Genomic DNA, 27,359 nt, shown 5'->3' on the forward strand with positions numbered 1-27,359 from the left:
TTCACGACGGTATTGCCTAGCGAGTAAGCAAGTTCATTAAACAGGCTCAATAACTGTCGCACGGCCCTTTTAATGCACATTTCTTCTTGTCGGCCCCATACCTTTATGCGTTCATCTTTGAATGCCATCATGCCAGTGCTCAGTTGTCCAATATTGAGCGCAATGGACCGATTCACAGGGACCAGCAAAACGGCCACCATGACGCCAGCGAGAAAGGCCAGGCCTACTTGCTGCCAGAGCAAGAACATAGTCACTGTTACCTGCAAATGGCAAGGAAATGGATTGAGACGATACTGTGCACATAATAATGAGATAGATACAGTTAATGTGATAATTTATTAAAAAGGATAGTTGGCATCAACCAATCTGTAGCATGAAAAACGTACAGTACAACTTCGCAGTTAAAAGATTTGATCGGCCTGGGAATACTTTTTTTAAAACTGCGATAACTTCTTTCAGAGGAACCTATATTAGCTCTCCTTGTAGGTTCACACTACAAAGTGGAGGATTCCCACTTTCACCAATCTGCCTCCACCTTCTGGGTTTTCACATAACCCATTTGCCTAATGCTTATTTTTGCCCATTGTATACATACTTTCCCCTCAAAGCAAATCCAGTGCACAGCCCAATGCACTGCTTACTTCTAGCAGACTAGTGAGCACTTAAAGTGACAGTGCGACACATACTAACCTGAAGCTGGCAAGCTCCAAGCCTCATGAAAGCTTCCGAAGAGACCAACGATTCGATCTGCATCAGTGGTCACCAAATTCAGCACTTCCGATGAACTCTTTCGCAGCTCTGTCGCATCGGCACGCAGTGTCTTCTGGTAGACAAGCGCCACAACAATTGCCCTCACCTTGAGGCCCACTCGTGACACTAGGTAACTGTAGTGAGCTGACAAGAATGCACCCAAGAGACAGGCAAGAGTAAGACCTGATGCAGTAGGCATAGCCGGACCATGCTGGTCCCTGGCCTGGTCCTTCCTCGAAGAACATGACGAGCCTGTGTAGAAAAACAGGGCCCGCAAACGACAGGGCGTCGGCAAGGAACTTCAGAACTCCAATGGCGTAGTATTGCAGGCCGACACATCTGTGGAACAGCACGAGAAGACTTGGCAGTGAGCAGGAGGTCTCTACCTTCCGGTAAAGTCTTCGAACAACCTCTTCTGGCCTCAGGCTGACTGGGAGGTCGTGCAGGTCATCGGGTTCCTGAATGTGGCCCCTGTAGCCACGGCGCATCAACCGCCCGACCCACCAAAAAGTGAGAAGCGAGAAAAAGTTGGTGTCCTCTGCCGTTCCAAGCTGTCGAGCATCGTCGTCTGCTTCCAGCAGACGAACGTAGCTATGCACAGAGGACGGCGACTCTCTGCCCTGTGTACGAGGTGGCGTCTCGCCGGCAGTGCTGGAGCAGTGCACAGCAGCCGTGAGGTAGAAGGCACAGGCGAGTGCACTTGCGACATTCGCGTACAAGTCAGCTTGAAACGAGAGCTCAGAGCCACGATCAGATTCACTCAGCGAGAGCAGCGCAGACACACGAAACGTTGCACACAGTCCGGACGTGGTCACGGCAAAGATTACGGGTACCTCGCCGACAAACCGGCGGTGTCGTGGCAGTGGGTTCGTGAGAGTCTGCAGGTAGAAGAAGTGGACCGTCCAGGTCAAGATGGCAGCGCCAACGTGGAGCATCGTAGAGGGTGCCATGAACTCGCCAAGAATGAGCTGGGACATTACGAGGTGAATGACAGGGCGAAGCAGGAGAATGGAGCAGCACAACTTGCGCAGGTGAGTCCGCCATGTTGACGGCAGCAAGTGAACGAGCTGGTGGTCGCGGCGGAGAGCAATCCGGCGGACACCGGTGTAGTAAACGCTGATCACTGCAGCTAGGGCATGTACACCGACTGCGAGGAGGTCTAGGAAGCAGCGGCTCAGATGGTTCCCTTCCCAGATGACCAGGGTCCCATCGTTCGTTGCACAGATGGCATCCCAAAGGTTCATCGCTTCATTTGGTCACGCCTTCCTTCTTTGCATCTGCGAGAGATCAAGGAAGAAGATACCACACATAAATGTTCAATTCTTTCATGCCTATGAAGAAACAGCCAGGTGGCAAAAACTGATATGCAGCCCACAACTATAGCTTCTCGAGTAGACCAGGCATAGCTTCAGATGTAAAAACTGACAGGCTTGATCAATCATTCAATAATTCAGAACCGATGTTTCTATTGGTCTGTAACAATATAGGTGAGTTTTCAAACAATCATTTACTTCTTCTTGGAATGCCACTTTTTCAGCTGTTTGAAACACATTCGTACAAACTATGAACATGGAGATATGTTCAGGCAGCTCTTAATGAACTAAGGCATACAGGTATATCACTGCCTGAAACTTGTGGCAGACGTTATAAAGATGTTAAAAAGGATGCATTACATCCAGAATGCCCACACAGAAAAGCATGTTGTGAAGACAGCTGCAGAAAAAAGGCAGTGTTGCTACAAGAAATATAACTGTCAGGTAATGGTTTGCGAATAAGAGTCTCAGAGTACCCTTTATGCCAGTACTGATTACAAAAAGGAACTGTACATGAGTATTCTTACAGCAAAAAGTTTATAAGGCATGGGTTCAGTAAATAGGTTTGAGTATCTGTGCACCCTAAGTCCACAGCCTGTAAATCTGTGGATCCACTGCTAGCATACTAACGCAGAATGCATTTTTTGACTGAAAGTCAATAAATGCATTTTTCCGCAGAAAAATTCAGCATTTTCACCCTTGCCAAACCCCATAAACTTACAGCACTCATAGTGAATAGCACCTCAAAACTGCTGACAATGACACGTGGGCAAGTTTTTGTGAACAATTTCAAGTTCCGAGTGCTAGGTCCTTTTGTCTAGTATTGGGAAGCAAACACAGGAAGGGTCCTGCCAGGTTGCGTCAAAGGTAAAATTTGAACCAGTTTAAAGCCAATAATTTACCCCACTGCATGTATTCTTTACATTAACCATATGAACCCATTCTAGGCCACATGTTAACCAGGGAACAACAACTTCTCACATTCTTAAGCAGCAAAGTCAGAGCAGCGTACAAACATAAAACATTGCTAACCTGCACATACTGCTAACAGTTATTCAGCCTGTATCTAACATATATAATGTTGCGAGGTTTGAATTTCAAAAAAAAAAAAAAAAAAAAAAAAAAAATGCTTGACTACAGGGTAATTAATACAGAAGCAAGAGAATTAATTGTTACTTGAATACTGTTGTGAGAAAGCTCCCAAATGAGCCCTAAGGTATGACATATGCATAAATGAACAGGTCAGAATGTAGGTGACCGCGCTGAAGCTCACGACAAGTTGGGGGAAGGAGATCGTCTGAAGAGGTTTTGTTGTGAAAGTATTCGCACTGTGCACACGCAGTGACGTATGCAAAACGCAGCGAAATCCCATAAGCGATTTGAGCGGGACGCACTGGCTTAGAAAAGGTATTTTCGAGGTAAGACATACTATCCTTTTGGCAAAAAGAGCAAAAATCGCATGGTGTGTTAAAAGATGCAAGCGCACGATGTCGAGATAGTAAAACAAGCCAAATATACACACTGGCCGTTCTGGCTAATCACAAAATAAACTTGATTACAACTCCACGCAAGAAGACCGCTGAATATAAGCAATTTACCAATTCATCAACGGCTATCTTGATTTAGATATATTCACGTTATAAGCATGCCGGCCGCAGTCAAGGCGAATGAACGGGCCGCCCTTGCAGAACCGAAACCTGAGAGCGCTCGACGGCTCGCTTGTGGCGAAAGTGAAGTCGGAAGAGGATCCCTACGTGGCGGATACGTTTCACACCCACACACGAAACTAGCAGGAGCGTCGCGTCAATCTCACGTGGGTATAAGCAAACACGCTTACGCAACAGCCAGTGCGCAAGGCGAGGCGTATTCTCCGCAAATTTCAGCGACAAATGAGCAACGAGCAAACGCAACAGCTCGTCACAAGGAACAGTGTATACACGAAACACTCGCTTACCCAAACGCAAGTAGCGAAAAGAACACGGTCACCAAAAACCGATTAGCGTGCGGTCTTCGGGTCATGTCGCCGTCGGAACAACCCGTATCTGTCCTTAGGGGGCTTCATTTTAAGCTGTCAGTAGCTTTTTCCCGCGACGAATTGATTACGAATTTAAAACCACGATATTGAAAAACATGCGGCCGTGGATAGCGTCTGCTGCTCGTTATATGGGTTGCTTTCCACGTTCGCCAAACAAATTTGAGTGTTCAACCTCAGTTTCGTAGGTTTAAAATCTTGCGAATTCAGCACACAAATAAAAAATTTTACTAAGTAATAAATAGTAAATTTATTTTAAAAGTTGTTTAATTTTGTAAAATAATAAACACTTGCTATACAGAAAAGTTGTAAAATACTACAGTGCGCCTTTCCCCAATCTACACTTTCGGCTGATGGCGGCCGTGTAGATGTGTTCAAAACAGTTCAAAAGTACCATTCTAGCCACTGTATCAAAAGTGAGCAAAGCGCACCTTTCAAAACCGAAGGCTTGCAGCCATGCCAGCTCTTTCAGAGCAACTTGAGAAATGGAATGCTGCCTTCGATCTGCTACTGTTTCGGCAGCTCAAAGATGACGTCGACGATACGTTGGTTCAGAAGCTTGTCAGCATTCCTTGATGCGAACGTGCAAGGCGACGCAGGTGCGATTTGTGCGATCAGCTTTTCTATGATCGGCACTTTTATGAACGCAAACAAATATCAAACTGGCTCAGAATAGGTTGTGACAGCTGCAACTTGTGCGATATGAAAAGGCACTTCGACCGCATGTGCTGTGCATTTGTGCTCTCTCTTTTTACTATTAAACTCATAATTTGACGTAGAAGCGAATGTGCAGAAAGGAGCGCTAAAGTAAAACACCGCCTCATATATAACTGTGTTTCTATGCAAGAAGAAAGACCGATGAAGAAATTTTCAGCAGTAATGATAAGAGTTAACAATCAACATAATAATAGGATAAGGTTAAAACATGATTGTTAACTGCGCGCACTTAGAAGCTCGTTATGTCCGTTACTTCATGTGCTTTCATAAATTTATGATGTCGATCTAGCTTAGCTGTCATCCTAACGAGCAGCTTATTATTCATTGTTTGCAAACAAATATTACAGGTTTCAGGAAAGAGTATTGTGTTCTAAACGCAAAAAGAGGTCTTTTTCTCGTGACTATGCTGCTGTTTAATTTATTTCCCTACTACTCCAATACCACGTTTATATATAATTTTGTTTTGCCTGCTTTTGAACAATGTCTGAAATAAGTCTCTTGTCTTTTCTTAAAGCTTAAACCTGATGTTTCTCTTTTTTTTCTCTCCCACTTTTTTTCATCCTTAAAACAAATATGTTCAGCGTGACGTCCACCTATGAGAAATAAACCCAGTTCCTTCGATTCACTCACTGTTTTGTACTTTCGTAGCTAACTTGAAGCCAGAGTTGCATCCAGTAGAAAAGCCATCGTCATTGATACTGCATCTAAAGTTCACTGCATGACAGGGTTACCGGTAGTTGCCCTCATATTTGTTTATTGGTGAACATGTTATGCAGTAAATATACCAGCTAGGCAAAGTTCAAGCTCATATGAAGTTCAGTCTCCGTAATAAGACTTCACGAATTGACCCATCAAATATTTCATACCTTCAAGTTATGCGAACACAAGAACAAATCAAGCATAGTAAACAGGATACAGATTTCACAGTAACCCCTTCAGATTTTCACTCTTTTCACTGACTGTAAGTGAATCGATTCTACTCACGGAGGACATTGCTAGTGACGTCTGTACTTAGTGACGTACTGTCACTACTAGTTCGTTTCTTTCAGCTTTTTTGAATTCCAGTTAGTACTTGCCACATAGCACTTTTTGGGAGTTTTACAATTTTTGGGGTTTTATAGTCCCGGGGTTTTACATGCCAAAACCACAATCTGATTATGAGGCATGCCATAGTAGTGGAGGATTTCAGATTAATTTTGGCGACGTGGGGTTCTTTAACATGCACCTAAATCTATGTACACGAGTGTTTTCGCATTTTGCACCCATTGAAATGTGGCCACTGCAGCCAGAATCCAATCCGCAACAAGTGCAGCAGTGCAAAGCCATAGCCGCTGGGCTATCGCGGCAGTTTATATACTTATTAGTGCTGGTCATCTGTTACGCTCAAGCAAATTCAGACTGTAAGCTCAGTGTGTTTTATCTCAGTATACCAATTGTCTCTTTTCAACTGTTTTAGATTTGTCGATTGTTCTGCCTTTTTTTTTTCCTTTTTCTAGTTCCATACTGTTCTGTAATGACAAGGGACTTTTTGCCAATGCAGCAATATGTATTACACCTACCTCTCTACTTATTTTCTTGTTGACCTGACAACAGTTGGGTTTCTAACCTGTGCTTTGAATCCCTGTTCCTAAACTTTGGGAATACTTTTTCTGTTCGTATATTCTGTCTCAATACCTGCTGAAGCCTTTATGAAGGCTGTTCGACTAAATCAATTACATAAATTACAGAATTCGGCACTGAGCTGTGGAGAGTCTGCGGCGTCTTGTCCAAGCTGGAGAAGTCGGTTGCAGTGCCTAGGACATCCGAGTCCCTCTGCTTCGCACTTCAGCTCATTGCTGTCTTCGGAAAGCTTGAACCGATGTTTGCATCGCTTCATGACAACAGTCGTGTGCTGAAGGCCTTGAATAGACTGGGTGAAAACACCAATGCCAGTGAGCAGGCATCGTACTTGGATGTCGTGACGTCATTCCTCAGTCACCAATCCGGGCGGGCCTGGTGCATCGAACACGGTATGTAGCCTGGCGAAATCTCTGCTTGACTTACCTGACTTTAGCAGGGCTGACATAATGTAAGGATTCCTTTCACTTGATTCTATTCCGTTCTTTTATCATCCACCGTTCATAACCGGCCGATTGTGATGATATGCAGAGCACCGCTCGGACCGCTGATGAAGCTCTAAATGGAATAGCATTGGAATAGAATTGCTATTTTATTCCAGCCCTGGTTTACTTGGCTAGTTTGCCTGGCTTTAGCTTAATTTGCCTTGCTTCGACTGGTTTGCATGACTTTAGCTGATTTACCAGGCTTTAGCTTGCTTTACTTGGTTTGCTTGACTTTAGCTCATTTACCTGGCTTTAGCTAGTTTGCCTGGCAAAATTTAGCTTGATTTACTTGGCTTTATCTGAATCAGCTGGTTAGGTTTATTTATTGGCAACAGGGTCAGGTTTCCTTTTAAATCGGGAACATTATTATCTTTGGCAGCGAGACAACTGCATGCAATGTTTCCACTTAGAACACTAAACTGAATTTGAACTTTCAATGCTTGCATGTGTGAGCAAGATATGATAACTGATTATTCAACTTTCTTTAAATAGGTTTTGCATATTGTTACGTGTAGAAAAGGAAGGTTAAGTAGGCTTATCCCTTCCCCCCCGCCCCCCAGTCTATTCAACCACTGTTTTCGTGTTGCGGGTTTGCTGATGGGGCATCAACAAGATGAGTGGCTGAAATGTTATAGCATAATGGAGCCTTGTTGCTTTAGTGAGGCTTCCTGCAGAATGCTACCGTACGGAGATGAGAAACCCGTTCATAATGAGGATGTTCAACATTGCAAACTCTTTTTATGACCTTCTCACAAGAAAAAAATAAAAATAAATAAATAACGTTCCAGGTGTCTCGTCGAAGGTGTTCCAGTGTCTTCAGCATCCTAGCGTCTTTGTCCAAGGCAAGGCTGAGGCATTTTTTGTTGCGCTCCTAAAGTCGGACCTCAGTGGAGGTGACTGCGGGGAGATTGCAGCATTTGTAAACAAGACCTTGACAGAGGAGCTACCACCGAGACAGCGTAGAAAGCAAGTACCACTTATGCCGTCTTCGATTGGTGCTTGAAAATAACTACCATGTTTGCATGCAGTTGACATGGTCAAAATTGAACTTGGTGCTCTGATAAAAATGAAGTGTGTACAGTTGCATTCAATATGAGCTGCAACACAGTGCTCGCAAGTCTGCAGGGCGGCGCTGACATACGAAACATCTAAACACTGTTAGATCCAATTACTGGTACTTTTTATTAGACCAATTTTTCTTATGTCAGCACTGCCAGTCCAGTCTTGGAGCCCCTTTGACTGCGAGCGCTGTGTTGCAGCTCATATTGAACATGACTGTACATCACATTGAATTCGTAGCATGTTTACAAAGATAGTGGAAACATTTTATTTTAGGCTATGAATATATGTCTTATAAGAATGCAGCAAATGAGCTTTCACACATGTCTCATTCAGCACAACCAAGATGCCCCATCTCGCGGTCGCATAAAAAAAGACAGCCATTGTATTCCTCCCTCCCAACGTACGACCATCAATTTCACGGTTAGTTCATGCACAAGCTAAGTTGTCTTCGTTGTTGGGGATTGTGATGTGAAGCCATGCTTCCCGAACTTTATGTAAGATCTACTAAGGAGAAGAGACTGGCGTTAAACTTTTGCATATAGGATATTGTCCACGGAGTACAGTCAAAGTACTTGTTGAGAAAGCTCAGTGGCTTCCTGATGTGCTCACAGTTAAGGAAACATTTTGCCAGATTCAAGATGTTAATGCCAACAGAATCACCAGGCTTCACAGCTTCAGTGGGGAAGTACTAATTGATTGCGTTCTGACATTATCCACAAAGCTAGAAAGTAGACGGTACTGTCTCGTAAAATAATTTTCATTGTATTTGTGCCACTTGAGCCTGTTTTGTACCAGTAGAAGTTCCAAAAGGATCATATGGTCTCTATGTTTTTTTTTTTTTTTTTTCTGGCTTTCATTGTTAGTTCTAACATTGATACCGTAGGTATTCCGTATTTTTAAGGTTATGTCACTTGAAAATGACAGACTATGGGAATAATTACCCAGTTAACTTTTTAAATCAGTTGGTTTAGATACTCATCTTTTCCTCGAGCCACTGTTGTATTTCAACATAGACTCTCATTTCAGTTTCAGTTTATTTCCTTGAAGGGACCCTGAAACGGTTTCGTACAAACCTACTGAGTCATTAGGGTAGGACCTTCTGATGATTAAGTGAAACATTTTAAAGCTCTGCATAATGCGTATAATGTATAATAAGATTTAAAATTTTTGCATCGCTACTGATACCAGCAATGCCACTCCCCTGAGTTTTCAGCCACCGCATCAGCTACGTAGAGGGGGGGTGTGTTACGTCAGTCGGGTGAGCTATCAGTTTGGCTACCCACGTTGCATCATCGGGAAGGCTTGAAACATGCCGCTGCATTAAGCTTATTTTTAATACCATATGTATGCAAAGTAATTTGTCTACTCATAAAATTAAGTACACAAATGTAATAGATCTAGATGTTCTTCAAACCAATGGCCCACTTCTACCTGATAATGCGGATCGTCTGCTACAGCTCTGGCAAGGGGCAGCCGATGGTACACGGAGGGGTTCTCACGTGAAAATAGGTGCAACAGGAACATGAATGGTACCAGCGCTGTATTATGCCCGCCTTGCACTGCAGGTGTGTGCAGGGAGTAAACCTCAGCGACTACACGCTGTAGAAGAATCGAGTGCTGCATGTCAATTTCAACACCAACCTCCTTGATCAACACTGCAGTCACCCGCAGTTCTGAAAAGAAAGGCACTTTCAGCGCTAACCGCAGGTGTTGCATTGGGCAGAGAGCCAAGTTTTGTATATAATTTACCCAGAATGATAGCAGAAAAATGTCCTAACAAGCCGACATCCGAAACAGAAAAAGTGTTGTAAAGGAAATTGAATGTGCTTTACAACGTGTCAAAACATCTGTTAAAAAGCCGCTATCTTGAGCTAAACTTTGGTGTAGTGGTACTGTCTGCCATGCAGAAAGTGTGGGTTCGATTCCTGATAGATGGACATTTCTTTTGTTTCATTTCTTTCTCCTTAATTTTTTTTTTAGATATAGAGTAGCGAAAACGTTATAAATAGCCCGTTTCACCACATTCACAATTTAGCAGCACCGCTTTTTGTTTCCGCTGACGGCTACAAAGAAATCTTACGACCCTGATATTTAGACAATCTTAAACATACGTATTAGATATTTTCATGTTATCAGGCAAACATAAAACCGAAATAATACCAGAAACAGGTACTGTGTAGTTTATATATTGCGTGTATGCTTGGAGCAATGTGGCTAACACCCACGGCAGCATCCATCTCTCTTCGCTTCATGTCGCATTAGAAGAAAAGGAAGACTGGGAATATTGCATATAGTGCCGCCGCATCTGCACCTGCTGCGCGCACTAGCGGGTGCTGATGTCCCAAGCGGCTGCATTTCTTTTGACAAAAGGCTATACTTCGATACTTGAATTTTTATGTTCACTGCTATCACGGCAGTGGGAGCTTTTAGTACAGCTATTTGTTTGATGTATAAGCATTATTTAACTGTATTACCCATTTTTTTGTTTTATTTGGTATGTCTAGTTTCCTAACTGTAGTTTTTTATTTCAGGTGCTTGCACGTGGTTCGTTCCTTACTTGAAAACAACCCACAACTTAGCAAAAAGCTTTGCTCCGAGTTCAATGTCCACAAGGATCTTCTTGGTTGCTGTGTTGCCTGGATGTCGACCTCTGAAGCAGCCAGTGCAGCTGCGGATGTCCTCGCCAAGCTAGCATCTGCAATGCAGTTCGTAAAATAAAATCTTTATTTCTTTTTATTTCAACTAATGGCTTTGGTTTAGTGCATCCAATTCCTGCAGTAGCTTAAGTTATAAATGTGAAATAGTTTTATTTTGGTGCTTTCGGCTACATGCAGAAGCATGTAAATTCAGTGTAGGATGTTGTCTAGCTTTTCCGTTCTGGTTGTGCCATCGATAAAATTTGTTGCATAGTGTCAGCGATTTTTTGTAGTGTCTCAGTGAGAAACAAATCTTAACTCTAGATCAGAATTATAATATACAAAGCCACAGTAAGCAATACATATGTGCATAACCAGGAAATTTTGTTTAGTCGATATGACATTCCTTTTATTTACTCTAAATAACCCCTTTTGTGCCTTGGACGAGCTGGGTTCGTCCATGCATTTCTGGTTAAAAAGAGTAAGGACGAGCTCAGCTCGTCAAACGGAACTTTACATTTTATAGCAATGCCATGGACAAGCCTAGTTTTGTTTCAGTGTTTAGTCGTACTTTTGATAGATAGCAGCAGCACATCCATGAGACAGTGCAAGCAGAAGTGAATTTATTCTTTCTAAGGAAATAAAGCATGTTGGCAACTAGGGTCTTCAAAAATAATTTGGTCATTTTTGGTCAAAATTCAAGATAATAGCGTGGCGCAGAAGGGGTTAAATTTCGAACATGAAAGCTCTCGACGAGTTGTTTGCATCACTTGTTACAAAAACACCATCTAAGGTGCCCCTGCTTACAAAATCCAAGGCAAAATTTTTTTTCTTAACACCTTAGGGAGAACACTAAGCACAATCAAATATATTTTTTAAAGTAATAAAACACTTGGTAGCCTCTTTTCAATGCAGCTGTGTTCACGACATGCAGTCTTTTTAATTTCCCGTACTAATTACGGTAGTAGTGATGTGAAGGTTACCTCTGCAGGTTCACGATGAAGGAATCATGTGCAGTAATTGTCAGTTACATGTTTGAGTCATAACATTTAACACTGCTATTTTCTTGTCCACCAGGGATGACGGCTTCTTTGAAGAAGCGATGGATTTGTTCAGCAGAGACAAGCTTGTCAGCATCAAGTTTGCAGCTAGCTTTATTCAAGAAAGGCAAGTTCTTTTCACCTATAGTTGTTCATTGAAGGCGTCTGTTTAGTTCACCACATCAGCCCATTCTTGACGCATCAGTACAGTTGCTGAGTGACTTTAGATTTGTGAACGTTGTAAAGGTGAACTTTAGTTATCATCTCTACCATATGCCATTGTGTGTAGTGAAGACCTTTGTTTTAATATTGCAGACAGTATTGATCCCTTAGCATTCAGTGCAGTTGTATTAATTAAATTGGGATTCTTGTAATACAGCCAAATCTCCATATTGACGCGTATAAATTTTTTATATTTTTGGTGAACGTTTTTTACGAGCCAACTTGTGCTGCAATGTTATCATTCACTGCAAGACGTGTCTTTCTGTATCTGAAGCTTCTCAAATGTTATCGCTGGTTCTATTCGTTATCTGTTGTCACCGAACCTTGTGGTATGTCCGACAGAATTGTGTAGTACTTTGCGGAAGGCACGTGAGCACCAGTGGAACCTTCAACGAGTCATGTATAAAAGCCAACGTGCTTGACCTGCCGATCAGATTTCGCCGATCGCCGAATGTGCTCGTCGCTGTCATTGTGCTTCGAGTGTCACTTGCTTTTGTGGGCACAAGTTCGCCCCATAAGAAGTTGGTTTCATGATTCACAGTTTTGCTACTGTGTTCTTCACCGTCACTACAACATGACAGCATGATGAATGCGAATGTAACAAAGTAGTTTATTGCTGTTATCAGCATGTTACAAATATGTGCTTCATAGAAGATCTATGAATAGACTGGCGTCCATGGGCAATTGCACCCCTTGTAACGTAATCACTGACATTGCCTAAGGCTTTGGAAAAAGAGCAAGGCTTTCAAAAGCCACAGGAGACAGCACATGCAATCTGTTACGCAATATTGTAAGTTTCCTGCTGAATATTTGACCTGCATCTTGATAGCAGCTTTTTCTACAGGTTGTGAACTTTTTCTTGTGGTGTTCAAAAAGTGTTTCGAAGAAAAGAAAACAAAACGATTGTCTTGAAGGCAGTGCATGCTGCTTCAACTAACTTCAGTGATTTTGTTATTTCCTACACGCACCCATAACCCCTTCAGCGCCAGTATTCGGCCATGCATCAGCAAGGAAACCGAACAAAAGATTGCGGAAATCCTGACGAGTCCAATAGCCACAAAGGAGTCAGAACTCGGAGACAAGTCTAAAGTGAGGGCACTGCAGTCCACCGCAGTTTGTGAGTTGAAGAGAGCACTGCCACACTTTGTCCACACGGTATGTGTAAACAAGATTACCTTCTTTTTTCATTGAACAGTGTAATCTCCTGTTAAATAACTTACCTAGAAATCTTAAAGTGCTCCTTGACCACCCTGAGCTAAAAATTTTTTATATATAGTGCCAGCTGTGTACCTGTCTGCAGTAGCTCAGTGGCCCCTGTGTTGCACTGCTGAGCTCTAGGTCGCGGGTTCAATCCCAGCTGCAGTGGCCATATTTTGATGAGGGCGGAATGCAAAAATGCTTGTGTGACTTAGATTTACGTGCACATGAAAGAACTCCAGGTGGTCAAAATAAATTCAGAGTCCCACAGTACGGCGTGCCTCATAATCAGATTGTGGTTTTGACACGTAAAGCCCTAGAATTAAAATTTTGCATTTAATGAGACTACTAATGAGCATACAGCCACAAGATGTTTTGAAATGGCGCCATAGTAGACGAGTGACAGGCATTTGGTGAACGACTAAGCGGCTGCTGCTATTTCTCGCTTCATCTGCGGCGTGTTGCGCAGCCGTGTTTGCCAAAGATGATCGTAACGCATTCTGTACGTGATAAGCACATTTATTTAAAATGCTTTCGAAATACCAGAGGTGGTTACAAAGCTAAAGCCAAGAAAGAAACAACCTTGCATAGAAGGCAGGTTGTAATTTACATAAAATCAGCGCAAGAAGAAGACACATAAGTGTTATTGATGTACAATTAACTCAAAAATTTTGTGGCTCATTGAAAAGCCTGTGCACTGAGCAGCACAGGACAGTGTTGCAACGTCTCATGCCTATGCAAGATTGTCCCGTCATGTCATCGCACATTCAGTCGCACAAGCCTGCTTTGTCATTATGCTTTTTCCTTGCAGTCATGCGTGAAGATTCATAAATCGTGACTTCATAATGCATCAACTGAGATACGTTTTGTGGCATTCTGTTGCCTAGCCACTCTGCATGGCCCATACATCCTTGAAATAAATGCCCATTGTAAGCCATACTCGAAAGCTCCATAGGTGCATGATATGGCCACACACTCTATATGAACTACTGTTATTGCTGATCAATGTGTATTTTTCTCTCGTAAAACTTAACACTTACTGTGCAGTATTAGCTGGTAGCACCCCCCTCCGACAGGTTAAAGGGGAACGTCCAGAATTAACCAGCATAAAAGGACGACGGGAATAAGGAGGCACGGTTTGTGGTGTGCACATGAGGCAAAAAAGTTAGACATCTTGACCTGGTGTGGCATATTTTTAAACGCCTTTGCATACTTTTTTTTTGACGCGGTGAAGTCGTTGTAGCGCAAGTAAAACAAGCACAAAGAACAGAAGACCGGATACCACGGTCTGGTGTTTGACTATTGCGACGATATCCGGTGCTCACTCTGGCCATTAACAGCCCCCCCCCCCCATCAAGCTGTAACCACGGCTTTTTTGCCTGCTCTTCCTTGCAAATCTGTGTTTCAGAATGAATTGAAATAATTTCATTTTACTTTCATTCAATTATTGCAGCTGACTCATGAAATGGTCATCGACAAGATAGTGCAGTTCTTGCTGCATTCGCCGGCCACCAAGGTGACGCGGCTGCTGTCGGTTGCCCTCGAGTGCTTTGCGTTTGCTGTCAAAAAAGTGGGTGAGTGTTTTATTCAGCCTTTGCTTCTTCTACTTCGAGTACCGACACAGACACAACTGTTCATCGCACAACTTATCTATGTTGAAGCTGTTCTCTAGCTATTCGACAGTTTTAGTTTAGCATACGCTATCCCATTACGTAGGCTGTAAAACAGCAAGTCATCACTGCACGTGCGCAGAACGCTAAACGACCTATAACGTATAGCGTACGCACGCTATTTCTCAGATTTAGCGTTACCGTCTTTGCGTGGTTTACGTAAAACATGGCGGTGTACCTCACTGCCCGCTTCAAACTGAATTTGACATTGCTTTTGTAAAATTCACTTCGTTCGTAGCAAATGACTGCGTAAATGGCCTTCGCTTAGTCTCAGGCTGCTTTGACGACAGTGTATTATGGATAACCTTGTGGATTTTTCGAGGTCACTTCTTGTTTCGTACGAGACAAAGCCTAACGAGGGAAACCTTCGAGATGTCAATGCCACCTATCGGTTAAGTTGGGAGACAGTCGTGACGATGGCATATGGCCTCTGAGATCGGAAGATCTTGCAGGCCAACTAAAACTGTAACAAACATGAGCTGCTTAGCGTACATTGTACTATAGTGTATAGTGTGCGCTATACTATAACTGTCTGTTCTTAATAACAACAATAATAATGTTATTTATGCAGTAAGTTGTAGATTCAGTAAGTTTTGTGCCGCTTATATGCACTATTGGGCTTGTATGTGGTAGTGGCAACCATTTTATGCACCAACGCAAGTGTAAACACTTTAAACACAGTTATTACATTTTATCTTTCTTACATGGCGTATTAGCTGATAATTTATTGAACAGAATGAAAAATGCAACTTGTTTGCAAATGCAAACATTTGAGCTACATAAGCACCTTGAACAGCTACCGAAAATGCTTCATAACACAATTTCCTTTACGCAAACTTATCTGAGCGGTTTGTCAAAATAACCAAGAACACAAACCTTTAATTATTACAATAATCTACCGTAAAAACCCGCGTATAATACGGACCCGCATATAATACGAGGTGGTATTTGGGGATAGCAATAACGAAAAAAAATGTTTTCATCCGCATATAATGCGAGCGAAAAAAACCCACAGAAAGCATTTACAATCTAATCTCGTTAATTCGAACTGACGCTGTGGTCCCGTCAAAGTTATGTGTATTGCTATGGGCGAAAACGCCCGGTAATTCGAACGTGAAAGCATTTGCGACGGTTAATTCGAACATACGGCGCACCGACAATGCCTTAGCAGCGCTCCAAATCACGCGGCGGCGTCTCCGACCGACATTGCTCCGACACCGCCACGCGGAGAAAAAGAAAACGGGGAAAAAAAAAAACATGCGGCGGCAATTTCACTCTCACATAGCAAGGTCGCCGTCTTCTAACACCGTGGTCACCATTTTACCGTCGCGCCGGAACACGCTTCGAGCCATCGTCTCGACCAACTTCCCGACAACGGCAGAAAACGAAACTTGAGGGAAAAGGCTACGTTGGCGCCGCACCGGCAGGCGCGCACGGAGCCAGTCGAAGGTGGGGGGAGCTACGAGGGAGTTAGAAGGAATGGCGAGGGGAGCCACTGCCACCGAAGCGACGGCGTTGCCAAGGCCAAATGTGCTTATCTGCCGCCGTTGCAACAACCAACTTTGCATCTGGGATGTCTTCCGAGCCGTGAACGCTGCCCTCGGTGACGCCCAAGTGCCACCCTGCGGCGCAATTTCCGATGGCCTCGACAGCCAAAATAACTTTCCTTTTAAAGGCAACTGGGTACTACTTTCACGGTCTCGACATCATGTGAGATAGGCTAGCGAACGTGCCGATTCTTAGCGTGGTCAAATGGGGCGCGTTGAAAGCAGCAGCAGCCTACCGACGCCACCGCAAGATTACGCATACTCCTCTACGAGTCTTGATGGTGATATCAGTGAGCAAAAACGAACCCGAAACTGCAAATTTTACGCTGAAAACTTTGGGATCCGCATATAATACAAGGCAGAAATTTTACATGGCAAAATTCAGAAAAAAAAACCTCGTATTATACTCGGGTTTTTACGGTAATTGCTCCATGTAGCAGAATATTATACGTACAGTGGCAACCAATAAGTACTGTGTGCAAACATTTTAGTAATTGTGCAGGCTTGTCGCATACTTCTTGGTTTTCTTGGTTGACCATCTTGTTCAGTTGCCATATCACAACTCCAGACATCAGTTTGATGCCTTGGAGTTGAAGCATCTGGAAAGAAGATTGTTTGAAATGTGCTGACCATAATTGAGACATTTCCTATAGGACCTATGGTACAAAATTGGTTATTATGTATGAAGTGCATTAAAAAAAAGTTTGGGAAGATAAAGTTTCTTCGAGTGCTTTGTGCTGTTTGCAGTTTGATGTCATATTGTCACGACCTCGCAGGAGACGTGGAAGCAGGCGTACAGCACGTATACAAGTACTTTATATGAGCAGCAAAACGCAACGTCGTTGTCGTCTCTGTTTTTCTACCCGCGCGCTACTTCAGCGTCGTTTCCATGGCCGGGCACATACCCGCGGCGACGATATAGCATGTGGCATTTGCCCCTCCTTTGAAAGAAGCATCGTCCCGATGCGCCAAGCGCCCAAGAAAGTGCAGTGACGGTGCAAAAGTGAGGTCATGATGCAAAATATGGCTTCATACGAAGCACGTGCACAACCTCGGGCAGATGCTGCCGGCGTTTGGAGCAGGAAGGACTGTCGGGCACAACTTCATAATTCACGTCACTGATGCGGCGTAGAACTGTGTACGGCCCGAAGTATCTTCGCAGGAGCTTCTCAGATAGCCCCCGCCGACGAATAGGAGTCCAAACCCACACCTGGTCGCCGACGTTGTACGTGACGGGTCTGTGTCGAAGATTGTAGTGTCTGGCATCGTAGTTCTGTTGCGCTTGGATGCGCAAGCGTGCAAGCTGCCTTGCTTCCTCGGCGCGTTGCGTAAACTCCTCGGCACCAGTCTCGTGATCACCACACTCGTGTGGCAGCATCGCGTCCAACAGTGTTGTTACTTCCCGGCCATAGACGAGGCTGAAAGGTGTCACGCGTGTTGTCTCCTGGCGAGCCGTGTTGTACGCAAATGTAACGTATGGTAAAATCTCGTCCCAGTTCTTGTGGTCGACGTCGATGTACATACTCATCATGTCTGCCAGAGTCTTATTCAAACGTTCTGTCAGCCCATTGGTTTGGGGGTGATAAGCGGTTGTCTTGCGGTGAGTTGTACCACTTAATCGCAACACGGTATCCAGAAGCGCGGCCGTGAAAGCAGAACCTCTGTCGGTAATGACCACTGCGGGAGCACCATGCCTTAGGACGACGGCTTCGATGAAAAATCGTGCTGCTTCGGCTGCTGTTCCCCGCTGGAGAGCACCTGTTTCGGCGTATCGGGTAAGATAATCAGTGACGACGATTATCCATCTATTGCCGGCAGAAGACACTGGAAATGGACCTAAAAGGTCCATGCCAACTTGTGCGAACGGCACTTGTGGTATCTGAACAGAATGCAGCAGTCCAGCAGGCTTGACGGGTGGGGTTTTGCGGCGCTGGCAATCCACGCATGTCTGGACATAACGTTTCACGACCGACGCAAGTCTTGGCCAGTAATACTTTAGCCTAATTCTGGATAATGTGCGGGAGTAGCCCAAGTGACCAGCGGTCGGCTCGTTGTGACAGGCGTGTAGGACTTCGTTCCGTAGAGATGCGGGAACGACAAGTAGGTAGCTGCTGCCACTGGGTGAAAAGTTCTTTTTGTAGAGAACGTCGTGACGCAAGCAAAATGAAGGCAGCGCTCTGGCGAATAACCTCGGCACGCAGCTTGTTTTTCCCTCTAAGTAATCAATAAGAGGAACCAGTTCTGCGTCCTCGCGTTGCAGGCGTGACACGGCGACAGCGTCTACCATGCCTAGAAAAGCCGCGTCGTCATCGTCGTGCAATGCAGTCTCAACAGGCGACCGAGACAGGCAGTCGGCGTCGGCGTGCCGCTTCCCCGATTTGTAGACAACAGTGAAGTCGAACTCCTGGAGCCGAAGGCTCCATCGTGCTAGCCGACCAGCTGGATCTTTTAAATTAGTCAGCCAGCAAAGTGCATGGTGATCACTGACGACGGTGAAACAGCGACCGTATAGATATGGGCGAAATTTGAGGATGGCCCAGACTACCGCGAGGCACTCTTTTTCTGTAGTGGAGTAGTTAGTCTCCGTTCTGGATAGGGTCCTGCTGGCGTACGCAAGCACTCTCTCGGTGCCGTCCTGCAGCTGAAGAAGCACTGCGCCAAGGCCGACATTGCTAGCATCGGTATGAAGAATCGTCGGGGCGTCTTCGTCAAAGTGTGCGAGCACAGGAGGCGTCTGCAGCCGCTGCCGTAGCTCGTCAAATGCCCGTTGCTGCTCTTCGCCCCACACGAAGGGGACATCTTCGCGGGTGAGATGTGTTAATGGACACGCGATGCGCGAAAAGTCCGCAATAAACCGTCGGTAGTAGGCGCAAAGGCCCAGAAAACGTCGCACGGCCTTTTTATCAGATGGCGTCGGGAAATTAGCGACGGCAGCGATTTTATCAGGGTCAGGTCGAACACCTTCATGACTAACCACGTGACCGAGGAATTGAAGTTCCTCAAAACCAAAATGGCACTTTTCCGGTTTCAAAGTTAGGCCTGCTGAGCGTATTGCCTCAAAGACCGTCTTCAGTCTCCGTAAGTGTTCGTCGAACGTGGCGGAGAAAACAATCACGTTTCCATGGCCGGGCACATACCCGTGGCGACGATATAGCATGTGGCATTATTGAACAATTTTTTTCTTTTTTTTATTATTGCCATTACAATGCGGTAGGTGAGAAAGGTTTCTGAAATCACGAATGTGCATTCCGATGCACGGCAAGCAAAATGATGCACGGCAAGCAAAATTTTTAAAAATTATTATTCTTAGATATATCTGACATTTTTCTAGGCAGAGAGTGACGTGCACTGATGACTTTGTGATTAATATTCCTCGAAACTTCAAAATCTTTTTCTCCATCAATCCATCACTTGCTCTTAAATTTTTGTGGCTACAGTAAATGTGTTGACATTTATTATAATCCGACAGTATTAATTGGCATTTGACAGGAATAATACCTTGGAGCTAGATGGATAACTACCTTTACACATTTTAATCCTTTCCACTGTAGGACAGCTCAGTCGCCCAGTGAGGATTGGTCTGGTTTGTTTGCATGTGTTGAACTGTGAACATGCAATTTTCTAAACTAGCTCTTTTATCGCATATTTTATTGGCAGACCTTGTGCGAGCAGATCCTACACAGTTGACAAGTTATCTGGACAACCTGGCGCCGTTCCTTCGAGATCCAAATTTGTCAGCCCATGTAAGTAGGCCAGAGCATTGTAATCTTTTCTTGCGTAAAGTAGTGCAGTTGAGTTCACCTATATCAATACCACTCGTAATGAAGCAAATCAGGGTGTTATTATTGTGCCTGTAAACAGCTTATGCCCTTGTTAACTAGTTAAAGGGACACTGAACAGAAAAGTTATTTCAGCTATATTAGTGGGTCAGGGGTGCAACAGCTGCGCCAATTGCGCTATTTTCATACAATTTCGTATTTTTGCGCTGAGCTGCGCCAAAACCGCGATATACGTTGAAATTGCGCCACGCTGCGCCAAAACGCCCGACCGGCCGCGAAATTTCTCGGTTACGCTAGTTTTAGCGGGAAATAAAGGCCGCGTCGCATCTTGACACGCCATTACAGTACCAGTAGCGCAGACAAGGTGCAAACTGACGAGACGTTGGCGTGTTTGGTGGTGGGCGCCGAAGAATATTTTCGCTCCTGGTTGCAGTGCGGCGTGTTGTATATGCAGTAAAATCTCAAGGAGTGCGCATTGCCTGCAGTAACGAAAGCAGTTCGCCATTGCCGCGTTGACTCAACAAGATCCTCGCCGTATGTGTGCACGCAGTCACGAGCGGAGCGGGTACAAATACTCTACGGGAAACTCGCTTGTACGGTACAGCAAGCGACCCGGCACTGACGGCGTGAGCTTTGTAGGCGACACAATGCACAAAACTAGCAAGGGTTTGGTTTCATGCGGCAACAGCTAGGCACCGTGCTAATGAAACGGATTTTCGCTTTACACTGCCGAAACGCCAAAAGATTGTCAAACAGTCGCTGCATGTTTTGACTACCGCCATAAAGTCGCAACATATCGTCAGAAAAAAAAAGAAAAAAAGGGAACCACTTGCGAACAAATGCATATGTACTTTCCACGTGCTTGGCGGAAAAAGTTAGGTGCAGTGCACTGCTGGGGCGTGATCGAGGTCGTTGTTCGGAGCGCGTTCAATTTCGCCGGGCGCGGCTTAGGTCAACCGTGCACGGCGAAACTGAACGCGCGCTCTGAACAAGGATTTCCGATCGCGCCCCTTCCCTCACCTACGCTGCTAATGTGAATTACCGTATATACTTGCGTAATGAACACACTTCTTTTTCCCCGGAAATCCAATGCAAAGTTGGGGGGTGCGTTTCTTATGCAGGGTAAATTTTATGCCGTTTTATGAGTAATCATTCTTTGTGAAACTGCTCCAAATTTATGATTTAGGGCTCCAAAACGGTGTTTTCTTTTTTTCCCCGTAACCTGCTCCAAATTAGGATTTTCCTGCTCCAAAAATTGCTCCAAATCCTATTTTGGCTGTTGCACCACTGGTTAGTTATCTTTGAAGAATGTCACAAAAGCCACTTTCTCCATGTAAAAAGGCTTGATAATCCAGAAGAGACCCAAAGACGAAACAGGTGGCAATGCCAGCTTAAAGTTCCCACACCAGCTTGCTACGATGTTATGAATTTTGATGGCACCTGCCCGGGCCTGGTTAATTTTCAATTGATTTTCAATCGAATTTTCAATTGATTTCCAAATCAATTTTCAATCGCGGGCACTTTGCAGTAAGTAAGTAGGTTCCTATCTCGCCTGATTTCATAGAAAGAAAATTGACTCCATAACTGCTGTGACAAGTTTCTAAAAAAGTTTTTTCAAGTGCGGAATTTGTTTTAGACCTGCACATTTTGCACCAATATTTTCTAAAAAATTGTGATACTGAAGACTTACATTAATTCGACCCGGACGGGATCGACGAAATTGATTGAATTATCCTCTGGGCTGAGTTAAGCAAGATGCAGAAGAAATGCCAAAACCAATTATAACCAGATTTTTTTCAGATTATAACCCACTCCGAAACAAATGCACGCCTGCTTTTTGTGCATCCAAAGTAAAAAACTAATGTAAAAATGATAGTAAAGCTCCTAAACAAAGAAGAATCCTAACAGTGCACCCGATATTTTAGCAAGAAAAATGGGCAAAGTTCTAACGTGTGCTGCCAATGATGGCTGGTTTTCTTAAGTCAGCTTCACTGCAGTGTTTTTATAGTCAGCTTTGCCGCAATACAGCCGTGTTATGCGGCGAAGCATATAAACGTCGCAAATATGGTTTTAGATTTTGTACCCATTGCACTGTGCAGGCCATTCTTGGCTCAATTTTTTCTTTAAAGAAACGCACTCTCCAGAATCAGTGAAATACCATCATCCTACATTGTGAACTACCGTTATTGCTTGAAAACCTTCCTAAGGCAAGCCAAAATGGGCCACATAACGGGGCGGCGTAAAAAACATGGACGAAGAAAGGTATGTACACACGACAGGTGCAATCCTGTGTACATACCTTTCTTCGTCTGTGTTTTTCGTGCTGCCTCGTTATGTGTTCTAGAATGCACCAACTAGCCCAAACAAGAGCTTTACTGCTAAAATAAGCGTTTCTGATGGGAGATTTGACCTGTGTTCAACGCATTCAGTGTCCCCTAAACTCCGCTGAGAAAGAAACTGCCGCTAGAAGGGTCGCTGTTGGGCTCACCTTAATGGTGAGGTACATGTGTTCATACTGACCAGTCGAGTTCGAATTACCCAACGAGGCTAATTTTCGGATCAATATAACGAAAGAAAGTTTGGGCCCATAGAAATGCACGGGCGACCGCTGGGACCATCAATCGGGATCGAATTAACTGGAGTCGAATTAATGTAGGTCTACTGTACCAGGAATGCCTATATCATTTTTACTGGTCTTGTTAAAAAAATTTGAAAAAGTCATTGTGTATAATTTATTTTTTTAAATTACAACTGCACATATACACACATGGGGCTAACATGTGGGGCAGAAACTTGGAGGTTAACAAAGAAGCTCGAGAACAAGTTAAGGACCACACAAAGAGCAATGGAATGAAAAATGTTAGGCCCAACGCTAAGAGATAGGACAACGCTAAGAGATAGGAAGAGAGCGGTGTGGATCAGAGAGCAAACGGGATAGCCGATATTCTAATTGACATTAAGAGAAAGAAATGGAGCTGGGCAAGCAATGTATTGCTTAGGATGGATAACCGGTGGACCTTTAGAGTTACAGAATGGATACCAAGAGAAGGGAAGCGCAGTCAAGGGTGGCAGAAAACTAGGTGGGGTGATGAAGTTAGGAAATTTGCAGGCGCAAGTTGGAATCAGCTAGCGCAAGACAGGGGTAATTGGAGATCGCAGGGAGAGGCCTTCGTCCTGCAGTGGACATAAATATAGGCTGATGATGATGATATACACATGTGTGAAAATTGCGGAAAGTTCACGAGTTAACTTATCATCGGCACCACAAGATGCTCATTGTGATGACAGGTTACCTCGTCGTCGGCAGTTAAAGACTCCGATGGTGGAATTGAACCTCTGATAGCAGGCCTAGCAGCCTGAGATGCTGTAACCATTAGGCCACGATCAAATGCATGTTTCTCTCTTGCCAACACCAGCTACTAGCTCTTTGAGATGACTGGCATACCGTCACGTCACATAGCACAAGCTAGTGTGCTTGTGCTAGTTTCAATTTGTCCACATACCACTCTCTTTCCCTTGCATCACAAGTAGGAGCATGTTGGTATCTTCCATTCTTGCCCTGTGGGAGAGAACACTTTGACATGCTTTGTTTGACAGACTGCACCACCTTCGGGATCCGCTGAGGTTGTAACGTTGCTTCCCAGATAAAAAAAAGAAGAAACTGTCCTTACGCCGTCGCCATCATACTGCTGTTGTCGTCTTGGTTCTGTCGCCACGCAAAGGCTTGCATCAAAGACAACTGCTTGTTTTATACGAACATGGCCATTTCGGCAACTCTTTCAAGAACCCGAAATGATGCTGGATAGCCAGCTATTTCTAAATTCTTCACCAACATCAATTCCCACAGTGCATGAGATCTGCATTTTTTTTTTTTTTTAATAGAGATAGGAGACATTGTATTCTAAATAGACCAGATACTGACCTTGGCCAGCTTAAAGAACTTGTAGTGTGCTGCAATGACCCAAACATGAGAAAAATGCTTTCAAATTCATATAGTCACGCTGACATATCGGTGCTTAGGGTTGCCAACTGTCGAGTAAATCTACTCAGTATGGTGTTGGAGGGTGGCTGTAGTGATAACTAACTTTGTCAGTGCAGGCATCCGCTGGTCTGTAAGTGCAATAAAGTTCCACAAATGTTTTAGAGCACAGCTCTCGGGCGCCCGTTCCTGCTGTGAGCGTGGTGTCAGTGTAACTGAGCGAACGAGCGCAGTGAAAGATGAAAGAGCAAACGTGAAGCGCCACGGGGGATGAAAGATGCGAGCAGGAAAGCAGAGAGGAGGGCACAGCAGAACCATGAGGCTGGAAGCGGAGAAGGAGGGTATAGTTAAAGCATGAGAAGAAAAGTGTAGTGCAGCGATGATGGCCACGAGGTGGCGCCAGAGTAGTGCACATTGTCCGGGAGGTCCGTCTGCACCGGCAGCTGTGCATCATGTCCACGCGTCACCCACGTGCTACTTCTCGCGATCTCCCAATCAGCGAGGCAGTCGCACCACATTTCGCTCCGTTTCCAACGTGCCGCACGAGGCAGATTGTCCGCGCCAGCCATTGTATCGCGAAATGGAAACATGTATAGAGCTGCACTTAAATTTTTGCATTAGGGAGTACCGTAATCGTCTCAAATTTTTTCATCCTGCCATGTCGCTAACACGACTACCAATCGAGTTAGAGGCACTGTGAACAGTTAGGACCTAGAACTAGAACCACGACAAGAATGAAACCGCCTTTATGTTTATGACAATGCAACAGAAGTCAAAAGAGAAGGATGTGCATAATGTAGAGGTTGTGGGTTTGGCTTCCCTCCCCAGCAGCAAGTTATGTGTTTGTGTGCGTGTTCTTCATTAGTGTCATGTGATTCCATGCATGCTAGCCCATACCAACTTACCCTATCTACAAATTTAGCATATTTTATCACCCACTTTCATTTCCCTTGAGCCTTTACCTTACAACTTTTACATTCCAATTAAGTCAACCAGTGATCTCCACTATGCTTTTGTTGGCTTCATTCTCTGTTTGCTTCATATGGTTGTGACTCGACAAAAATCGGGCCTTTTGGTTCCCGTTCTCCCCCCTCCCTCCCTTTCAACCGAGCGGTTAGGTAATAACACCGAAAATCTGGTTTATTGATTGTTATAGTGTAGAAAAAAGCAACAGTCGCAACATTTGGCTGCCCTGACTGTGTCAAGTCGGGACTAGGGATTTTTAATCAAAAGTAGGGACTGTCCCACTAAGTTCGGGATGGTTGGCAACCCTATCGGTGCTGTCATTCTGGTGCGAAATTTTAAAAAGTGGAAGCAGTTGGAACCGATGTGGCGCTTGTCTCTTATAAGCTGCATTTTATATGATAGTCAGAAACAGTAGACAGTGTTAATTTCCAATTTCCTTTATTCTATTCTGTCTGTAGAATCCAGTGACAAACCAAATGACTTGCTCTTGTGCCTCATGTTTATCGTAATTAGATATACACAATAAATCATAATTTAAAAGATGGCCAGGTTATTTGGCAAGTGAATCTTGTCACTGAAGTATACTTTGCATGATTAAGCACCAATCTGTAGATGTTTCTTTAAACTTATGTTGGTCTACGACGAGTAATTTTTTTTTTTTTCCGCTTACCTTACCTGCATAATTATGTGTGCAGGCGTTGAAGCAAGCCCTTGCGATATCCCTGACGCTGGCGTGCGTCATGTTCTCGAGTGCGGGCCAGGGTTTCGACTGGAGGGCTTGTGCCGCCCTCTGCTCCTTTGGCGAATCTCTGCAGCGTCACCTCGTATCGACAGAGCCTCAGTTTGTAGAAGCTGCGCTGGACTCTTTCAGTGGCATCGTGGATGATGTTGGTATGCTACCTCATTTGGTTCAACCGTGCAGTAGTAAAGAAAAACTAAAGAGAAAAATTAACTTTAGCGGCGTTACTACCCTTATTACAATTCCAAAAAAGCCAATCTTGCTGTTAACAGAGGCTTGCTAAGCTAGCAGTGGACATAAATATAGGCTGATGATGATGATGAAGCCAGAAAAAAAAAGAAAACGAAAAGTGTGGTGATGCCTCCCTGAGGTTTCCACACTAACTCTATGTGACGTCATGGATTTTAACAGCTGCTCGGGCCAAGCAAAATTTTTTATACAGTTGACTCATGTTAATTCGGTGCTGATGCAACTGATGAAATTGATTGATTTATCTGAATGAACCTCCATATTGAACCTCCATAACGAACCTCCATATAACGAATTCCTGGATATAACAAAGCTTTTCTATTCCCCGCCGTTACTCCATAGAAGCACATGTATTTGAGACCTCTACGTAACGAAGTGGCAGCGGGAGGCCCCCTCAAAATAACGAATTTTCCCCGCCGACAACCTAGAGATTTCGCCCCAAATTTTGTCATTTTTGCGCGAGCACCAACCGGAAGCACCTTGTCCGCCGCGACGGAATGCGAAGCGAGCGCACGTGTGCGTGCTTGCGAGCGTGTGCGAGGCGGGCCTGCATCCTTCGACCCGGCGATCTTGCCGCCGCGAGGCAGTGACCTTACCCCTCTTTCATTCAAACCTGATCATGCCGCTTGCTGCAGCTGGCCTAGCCCGCCAAGCTGGCACTCTCCTTTTCCAGTTGATGTTACCGACACACTGGTAGACGCGATGAGCGCGGACACGCGCTGCCGAACGCTGGCGGTGTGTGGAAGCGCCGCTGCAGAAGCGAGTGAAGTGACCTTCATGCTGTTGTCTATCGTTTCAACGCAAACTGAGCACCGAGAACACACAGCACACACAAAGCTATGAGCCGCCGACGCACATTACACTGCCTAGACTCTGCCCCAACGCAGATCAGTTTCAATATACCGCCCGCGCGACCTCGCTGCAAGAGTTGATGCAAGAGTACAGTACAACGCCGCTCGCTATCCCTCCCCCCTCATTCCCCCGCCGGTGCCTCGAGCGCAATGGAAAAAGGCGCGCCATGGGTGTTCTGTGGGCGCGCTTCCTCCCTGCTTTTATTTCTTGCACGCGCAAGATTTAGACGCGGTCGTCGGCTCCCAATCGCACGTTTTCACTCGCACATACAGCATACGGCGCGCAGTGACTGCGTTATCACCCTTAAACTTTATACAAAACATCTATGAGCCAAAACCAATTTTAGGGCCACAACGCGTCATAGACACCATCTTTAGATAGCAAATACGGATCTCAAAGGCCATACTTGTGCTGGCGGAAACCGAAAATATTTCATAGTTGACGACACGCGTCCACGCATCCAGTACCTGTTGTGACATTCCCGGGACAAGTGCTTCAACGAAAACC

At 44.6% G+C, this 27,359-nt stretch overlaps 2 protein-coding genes across 9 annotated transcripts in view; one reads left to right on the plus strand and one right to left on the minus strand.

Moving 5' to 3' along the window:
- Nucleotides 1-4,253, minus strand: part of LOC119452913 (ATP-binding cassette sub-family C member 10-like) — a 49,133-nt gene extending 44,880 nt beyond the window's left edge. Inside the window, 4 exon segments of the mRNA XM_049667381.1 lie at nt 102-267; nt 699-940; nt 942-2,027; nt 4,018-4,253. Of these exon segments, the coding sequence (XP_049523338.1) occupies nt 102-267; nt 699-940; nt 942-1,994 (1,461 nt within the window). The 5' untranslated portion in view covers nt 1,995-2,027; nt 4,018-4,253.
- Nucleotides 4,254-4,441: 188 nt separating this feature from the next.
- Nucleotides 4,442-27,359, plus strand: part of LOC119452769 (uncharacterized) — a 92,100-nt gene continuing 69,182 nt past the window's right edge. For 4 of the 8 annotated variants that reach the window (XM_049667389.1, XM_049667388.1, XM_049667387.1 and 1 more), the window contains exons 1-9: nt 4,442-4,694; nt 6,540-6,821; nt 7,703-7,880; nt 10,508-10,681; nt 11,690-11,779; nt 12,858-13,029; nt 14,525-14,645; nt 19,946-20,031; nt 25,708-25,903. In XM_049667389.1, the coding sequence (XP_049523346.1) occupies nt 4,586-4,694; nt 6,540-6,821; nt 7,703-7,880; nt 10,508-10,681; nt 11,690-11,779; nt 12,858-13,029; nt 14,525-14,645; nt 19,946-20,031; nt 25,708-25,903 (1,408 nt within the window). In that variant the 5' untranslated portion in view covers nt 4,442-4,585. The remainder of the gene's footprint in view (nt 4,695-6,539; nt 6,822-7,702; nt 7,881-10,507; nt 10,682-11,689; nt 11,780-12,857; nt 13,030-14,524; nt 14,646-19,945; nt 20,032-25,707; nt 25,904-27,359) is intronic. The other 4 variants (XM_037714716.2, XM_049667385.1, XM_049667383.1 and 1 more) reach the window with 4 other exon arrangements.

The sequence above is a fragment of the Dermacentor silvarum genome, chromosome 5, assembly GCF_013339745.2.
Source record: "Dermacentor silvarum isolate Dsil-2018 chromosome 5, BIME_Dsil_1.4, whole genome shotgun sequence".
NCBI lineage: Eukaryota > Metazoa > Arthropoda > Arachnida > Ixodida > Ixodidae > Dermacentor > Dermacentor silvarum.